The 7883-nt window shown below is 40.2% G+C and overlaps 2 protein-coding genes across 2 annotated transcripts in view; one reads left to right on the top strand and one right to left on the bottom strand.

Annotated features, from left to right (window-relative positions):
- Nucleotides 1–892: 892 nt before the first annotated feature.
- CSUI_004289 (glutathione s- n-terminal domain-containing protein) lies at nucleotides 893–5327 on the top strand (the record flags this gene model as incomplete). Its single annotated transcript, XM_068064482.1, has 6 exons — nucleotides 893–991; nucleotides 1626–1876; nucleotides 2651–2745; nucleotides 3615–3840; nucleotides 4121–4186; nucleotides 4709–5327. Coding segments are annotated over 6 exons (771 nt in total), but the record flags the coding sequence as incomplete, so codon positions are not given.
- Nucleotides 5328–5999: 672 nt separating this feature from the next.
- CSUI_004290 (uncharacterized protein) overlaps nucleotides 6000–7883 on the bottom strand; it is a gene marked incomplete at its 3' end in the record, with an annotated part of 2339 nt that continues 455 nt past the window's right edge. The window contains exons 2-3 of the mRNA XM_068064483.1: nucleotides 7499–7657; nucleotides 6000–6937 (exon numbers count right to left, since the gene is read on the bottom strand). Of these exons, the coding sequence (XP_067923542.1) occupies nucleotides 6001–6411 (411 nt within the window). The remainder of the gene's footprint in view (nucleotides 6938–7498; nucleotides 7658–7883) is intronic.

Below are 7883 nucleotides of genomic sequence, written 5' to 3' on the forward strand. Positions count from 1 at the left end.
TATATATATATATGTCTCTCTCTCTCTATATATATATATATGTATATGTATCTCTCTCTCTCTCTATATATATATATATATGTATATGTAGCTCTGTCTCCCTCTCTCTCTCTCTCTCTCTCTCTCTATATATATATATATATAGGTAGATGATGCTGGTGATGATTCGCCTGTGTTGGCCTTGCTTGGGTCCATGGAGAGATCTAAATACCTATAGAGGGAGAAAGAGAGAGAGAGAGATAGGTACACGAAATTCTACATGAAGATTTTCTCGATCTCCCTATCTAGCCTTTTCTTCTTCTCTCTCTTCTTTCGACATATTTCCCTCCTCCCATGAGAGAAATGCATACAGTTGAATTCCAAACAGAATAAAATTCGTCACCTCTTCCCCTTTCTCTCTTTCTCCATAAAAATGCCCGATCTCTAATCTATCTTTTTGTCTCTCTTTTCTAGTCTCTCTATCTCTCTTCAGTGCATCTATGGAAAGGTTGAGGGGTCGTTTCTCTCTCTTCCAGCCTTCTCGTGCTTTCTTTGTAGTAGTAGTAGTACTATATGCGAGTCTAGCTAGCTAGCTAGCTGCATTCATTCATTCCTACACTTACTTGCTAGCCACTACCTTCTCTTCTCACTCTTCCTTGGGTCTCCTTCGTACATATCTACATACATACATATCTTTCCCTGTATACCATGTACTGCGCATATGAATTGTATGTAGCTAGATGCATCCATTGCTGGCGCCTCCGTGTGTGTAAGTATATATATATATATATATATGTAAGAATATCTATGTCTACGAGTATGTCACTTTTCTTTCTTTCTTTCATTATTTCCTTTTTTCTTTCTTTCTTTTTCTTTCTTTCTTTGTCTTGGTTTGTGGATGTGTGTGTTTAAGGTGAATCCATTTGGAAAGAAGGAGATTCTGCAGGATCCCCGACTGTCCAACAAGGAGTACACGAAGGTCCCCATCGCTCTCTTTCACGGAGAAGAGCAAGTAAACTCCAATCTCCAACAAGTCAACTACATACATCCAAAGAAAGGAAGAAAGAAATACGAATGAATGAAGGAAAGAAAGAAAGAAAGACGATTAGATGAAGGTGTCAAACATGTACTTGGATCTATACGTATTAGGCAGACAGTTACATAGATAGGTGAATGATAGGCAGATTGAAGATAGATTAAAGATTCATAGGTAGATTGAAGAGAGATAGATAAGTAGATTGAAGAGAGATAGATTAAAGATAGATAGATAGATGGACGTGAAGTGCTTATCTTTCTTCTCTTTTTTCTTAGGTGTGTGTGTCCCTGAATGTTTCCTTATCTCTTTGTCTAGCAAAGTCGTTAGAGAGAGACAGAGACAGAATACGCAACTATAAAACAATATACGAGCAAGAGGGAGGGGGTTGACTAAAGATTGCCTTCACTCTTAGAAAGGCCCAAGACACTCTATCTCTCTCTCTACCTATCTTTCATCTCTCTATCGTTGATCGATCTATCTCTCTTCAATCTATCTTGATCTATCTATCTGTCTATCTATCTATCTATCTGTCTATCTATCTACCTATCAATATAAAGAGAGCTAGATATCTCCTCTTTCCTTCTTTCTTTCTTTCCTTTTGTTTCGATAGGTGAATGACTCTTTGGAGATTGTGAAGAGACTGTGTGAAAAGTATCATTGGAAACTTTCAAGGCAAAAAGAAGAGAAAGCGTCACTAGGAGAAGAAGCTTCCTCTTCTTCCTCGTCTTCATCTCCTGATTTGAGAAGAGAGAATGAACGAGGAGGTGTACTTACACCAGAGGAAGAGAGAGATATCAAATGGGTCTATGAGAATCTTGTTCCTCTCTTCCCTGCATGCATGTATCAATCCTTCGCGTCAAGGTAAACTGCGTCACCTCTCTTTCCTTCAAGAAAATACAAATACAAATCATAGATACATAAAATAAAGATGGTAAATAGATAGATAGATCAAGGATAGATAGATCAAGATAGATCAAGGATAGATAGATTAAAGATAGATAAGAAAAGAACTCAATTCTTTGACGTTTTGTGTATCACTTTTAAGCAGGCGAGCCAACATAGGTGGATGAACGACTGACGGCATGGCCTGTCAGCTCTACTCCTCCTCCTCCTCGCTACTACTACTACTACTTCTACTCCTCCTCCACTCTCTAGTGTTGCCATACATACGTGCCATACATACACATACACACAGAGAGAGAGATGTATCTTTTTTCTCTTTGAGCTATCTCTCCTTTTTGTGGATATACGCATGCATGTATATGTATATATACATGTGTATGTATTGTGTGGATGTGTATGTATATAGATGTATATGATGTGTATATGTGGGTTTGCAACTTCCCTTGTCTTTGATGGATGGATAGAAAAGAAGAAAAGGAAGAAGAATAACGAAAGAGAGAGAGAGAAAGAGAAGGCGAAGAAGACGTCCGCACTGGTAGCGAAGAAGAAGAAGGTTAAGAGATCTTTCTTTGTCTATTTCTCTCTCAAGTTGTCCTGTTTCTTCTTCTTTCTACTCTAGACCATCAGGCGTCCCTGTCACGACACGTTAATGCAGTCTTCTTTCTTTCTCTTTTTTCTTTTCTTTCTTTCTTTCTTTTCTTCTTTGTTTCTTTCTCTCTGTGTTCGATTTAGCTGGAGGGCCTTTTCGTATATTTCTTCTTTAAGTAATTTTACGCCTATTGAGAGACTTCTTGTACGTACAGCTGGGCCTATAGTCATGCGCGCAGGTAAGAAAAGCGAAGAAGAAGAAGAAGAAACACAGCAAACAATCTATGAGAAGAAAGAGGGAAAGATAAGAAGAGGGCAATGCCTGCTTTTCCTCCCTTTTCTCCTTCTCTTCACCCAGGCAGGTTTCGCGTCCCTACTTTTCTGCCTTTCTTTCGTTCTTTCTGAAACTTCTTCCCCCTTATCCTTTCGCGCGTGGAACGTCATCATAGGCTCTTTGTTTGATCTTTATTGGGGAGAAAAAGTCTGCTTTAATCTCATCTGAACGAGTGGATAGGGAGAAAGAACGAGCTATTTCTATTCTCGCTCGCTGTCTATCTATCTGTCTGTCTGTCTATTTGGTCTTTCGTATGGGTGGAGACAAGAAGATGTCTCTGGGGATGGATGATAAGGGCTTAAGCCTTTCTCTCCTCTTTCAGTTCACTTGTGTGTTGAAAGAAATCCATCGATCGGTCTTTCTTCTTCTTAAACAAGACTCTGCGTTTCTCTGCAGTCCAACCCTCTTCATCCTCTTCCACCTATCTCTTGCTCTCTATCTCTATAGATCTATCCATCTATATAGATAGAGATACATATATATATATATGTATGCGTGCGGACTGTGTGTCTATGGATATATCTCTCTGCCCCCTAGGTTGCACGCAGCCTACAGATGTGGATATTTACAGAAACAGATAGATACAGAGGTGGTATACGTATGTATATATCTGCATATATATATATATATAAATATGTAGACATGTATCTATATATATGTGTATATCTGTATGTTTGTGAATGTGATGCATGGAGCATGAATCGTTGTTGGGTACATTGTTTCTCTCACTCTCTTTCTCATGTCCTTTCTTTCTTTCTTTCTTTTTCTCTTTAGTAACGCGACTAAACGAGAAGAAGAGAATGAAGACTGGTAGCCCTGTGCAAGCCCTCTCCGACGCATGCGATGAATGGATGCGAAGAATTCGAGAACAAAATACAAAGCAACACAAGACGAAGAAAGAAGAAGAAAGAAAAGAAGAAGAAGTGAAGAAAGAGATAGTTTTGTTTCATGGAGGCGCGGCACCTGATCTCGCTGATAGCGTTACACTTGGATTTCTTCGGTAAGAAAAGAAAAGACACACACCCCTCGTACACACCCACGTCAACTACCTCGATCTAGAAGACTTCTACTATCTCTATCCAGTTCACTTCTCTTTCTATCTCTCCATCTTCTTCAGCTATCTCCATCCGACTTTCTTCTCTTGATGCTCTCATATTCTTCTTCTTCTGTCCTCGTTTTGTATGATCTTTCTTTCTTTCCTTCTTCTTTTCTTTCTTGTTGTATGGTGTGCGTGTGTATTTCTTATTTTTCTTTGGATGTGTTGGATGGCCGCGCGGCAGAGCTATGAAAGAAAGCCCAAGCTTGCGGGAAGTGCGTCGTGTATGCGACCCATCCTTCAACCTATGGTAAGCAAATACCTCTAAGAAAACGAAAGACGAAGAAAGAGTGAAAGAGCACTCGAGAAGAACCTCTACACATACCTCACACTCCTTCCTCTCCAAAGTGGATAGACAAAAAGAAAGAAAGAGTGAGAAAGAAAGAAAAAGTTATTTCTTGCGGATGTGGGAAATATCTGGGAAGAGCTGAATCCCTGCCTGTCTGCTTGTCTGTATGTACACATATCTCTTTGTTTCTCCTCTTTGTCCTGTAGATCTTCTTCTTCTTCTCTCTGTGCCACAGGAAGAATCTCAAAAAGCCACACAAATAGATAGCCAGATTGAAGATAGATTCTAGATAGACTAAAGATTAAGGATAAACTACAGATAGATACATAGATTAAAGATAGATAGATAGATAGACGTGTAGCTTTTGTGCCAAGCATCGTCTGTACTACTGCTGCCTTTCTCTCTTTCCGACGCTCTTTTTCTCATCTTTCTTTCTTTCTTTGTGTACTTTATCTTTCTTTTTCTCCTTTGTCCTGTATGTAGGTTAACAGAGATGGAGAAGAGAGTCCTTCCTTAATTCTTCATTCACTCGAGCGACCACTCTCTTTCTAGCAGGAGAACATCCAGCATCGTAATAAGAGTCATAGTAGTAGTAGTAGTCGTACCCCTCCCTACTTGTACTGTTTCTTCTTCTCATATCTCTTTCTTTCTTTCCTATTTCTTTCTCTTTCTTCTTTCTTTTCTTCTTGCCCTTGGCGTTAAAGGATCTGAGATGTATGGAGGATCTTGAAGAGAGAAAGAAAAGGAAAGAGGAAGATATGAACAGACGCTTGAGAAGTCAAGTGCTGTCTCTATCTCCAGTCAATCTATCTATCTTTCATCCATCTGTCTATATCTATCAATCTATCTATAGTCTTTCCATGAACGTGTCTATGTCTACATGATGCTTCTTGTCTCGCCCGCCTCCTCCTCCTCCTCTTCCTCCTACGCGTCGTCATAATAGACGACAGAGTGAAGAGATAAACAAAGCCATCCTTTCTTTCTTTCTTTCTCTTTTTGCATGCGTCAGAGAGAGAAAGGAAGCCTTTCTCTCTAGACCCTTCCATGAAAAGGACAACTTTCTTCTTCTTCATTATTGTTGTGGTGGATATCCTCTTTCTCGGCAACGCTTTGAAAGCAAACGCAATCTGAAACACATCCCTTTCTCCTTCTCTTTCTTCTTCTTCTCCTCTTCCTTTAACTACAGGGAGCTCTCTTCATGTGTATGCATGCATGTGTATAGACTACCACACAAGTCAAGATACTACGAGGCCAGGATTTGGTCCCCCTCGATAGACTTTGCAGACAGGAGTAGGATAACCTACCTAGATACACAATATATATATAGATTAGTACAGCTGTATAGATAGAGAAAATTTTACGTTGCTTCTTCTCTCTCTTCTCTCTTCTTTTCTGCTATCTCATCGCTGCTACTCTTCTCTTCTTTTCTTTCTTTCTCTTCATTCTTCATAGAAAGTTACATTAGGGCAGAACTAAATGTTCTATTGTCTTTCGGTCGCAAAAGAAAGAAAGGAAGAGAAAGAAAGAAAGGAGAAAAAGAAGTTTTCTTCTTAGGATGATGCTGGCCGTTCAAGTGACAAGATGCCTGTCCTTGGCTCACGCAGATAGACATAAAAGAACCCAACACGCAGCACAAAGAAATACACACACATCCATCCATACACATATAATATATATATATATATACTCCATATATATATAGATACATATATATATATATATACATATCATTCATACCCACATACACGTGACTACTATATATATATATATATATATATGGAGCATGAGAGATACTGCAGTTGAATATGTACTGTATGGAAGATGTATGAAGGGGATGTGTGTGTGGGCGAGCTCTGTATGTATGGGAATGACCGCCTTGGGACCTCCAATTTGAGAGAAAAGATGAAAGAAAAAGCATCGACAACCAACACGTCGACGACAGCAAAGAATTCACTCTTCTCACTCCCTTCTACAGAAGAACACAACACCCCACATCTAATGACTCTCTTCTTCTTCTTCTTCCTCTTCTTATCATCTCTCATCTCTTCTTGTCCGTCTTTCATTACTTCTTTTTGAAAAGGAGAGAGCAGAAGGAGGGTACCGCCTGCCTCGAAGAAAGAAAGACTAGACGTGTTCTTTCGTTTCACCCCGTTTGGAGAAAGCCCATCGGATACGATACTCGCCATCCGATACTTATCATCTTACATCTCCCCACCCTCTTAACAGTAGATAAGCTCTAAGAAGAAATAGATGTCCCTTCCACGACACAGAAATCCACCATTTAATAGAGAAGCCGAGAAAAGAAAGAAAACGGGAGAGACCAAGAAAGAACGGGAAAGAGAGAGAGAGAGAAAGGGCATCCTGCAATCTCTCTTGTTCGGCTTATATAAGAAAACGTGTAAATGTATCTATATCCATCTAGAAGCTCCCTGCATCCTCTCCAAGGGCGACCCTACAACAGACGCACATACACGCATGACGTAGATAATAGATTGAAAAGAGATAGACAAAGATAAATAGATCGATGCATAAAACGAAGAGAGGTAGATACGTATTAGCCTCGGTGTCGATTGGGGATTTCTTCATATAGAGGATAAAGGTTTGATCTACTTTCAGAGTGTGTCTCTTCATCTTCTTCCTCTTCCTCCTCCTCCTCCTCCTCGTCAACTTCTTGATCTCCGCCGAAACTCCTCCCATCTCCTCCTCGACAACCTAAAGAAAGAGACAGTGAGAAAGAAAGAAAGAGTGAGAGAAAGTTCTTTCTGTGGATACGTCCCTCACACACACTTCATTTGAGGCATTTGTAAGAAGAAGACCTCCATGAGAAAAGAAAAAGGAGAGGAGGAGAGAAACAAAGCAAGCAGTAGAGTAGAGAGAGACTCTAGGTGTCGACACCTGGCTTTGGAAAGGATACTTAAGTAGCTACGATCCAACGTAGCTACAGTAAGACGAGAGCTGCTAGCCGTGAATGACTTGATCCAGACCCTGTAGGAAAGAAAAGCGATCTCCCATTCTCCTCTACATTCTGCAGTCTTCTTCTTCTTCACTGGCAAAAGAGGGGGAAGGCCATGACTCGCCGTCATCCTCTCGCTTTTTCTTTCTTACTCTAGTTGCACGAGAAATGAGATATCTATATCTATATATATATATAAACACGTAGGTATCTACATGTATGTAGCAGATAGATATAGAAGAAGATGCCTAAGGATAGTATCATAAAGTGACGATTAGCGATCCAACGTCCCCCATGAAACACCTTCTTCTTCTTCTTACCTTCCTGTTGCTCTTCTTGATCTTTTCTTAGAATCTCCCATACAGCTCGAGCCGTAGCAGAAGTGATCATTGCCTCCTTAAGAAGACTCCTCGAGGAAGCAAGGCTTCTTCTCGCATCTTCGTCTTCATCGTCGTCCTCTTTCTCATCTTGACAGAAATCTACACAAAACAAACTCCAAAAATCCAGAGAGAATGTATACCTCTTATCTCTCCTTCCTTCCTTCCTTCCTTCTCTCTCTCTCTCTCTTCATTCTTCTTCTCTACAGATAGACATACACATAACCTTGTCTCGCAAGCCAACGTCTACACATGCATGCAGGCATGGGGGTGCGTGCGCATATGCGGCATCTCGAGGTTCTCTTTATCAACACGCAAGCAGCTGCAA

The sequence above is a fragment of the Cystoisospora suis genome, assembly GCF_002600585.1.
Source record: "Cystoisospora suis strain Wien I chromosome Unknown contig_1975, whole genome shotgun sequence".
In the NCBI taxonomy this organism is placed as follows: Eukaryota; Apicomplexa; class Conoidasida; order Eucoccidiorida; family Sarcocystidae; genus Cystoisospora; species Cystoisospora suis.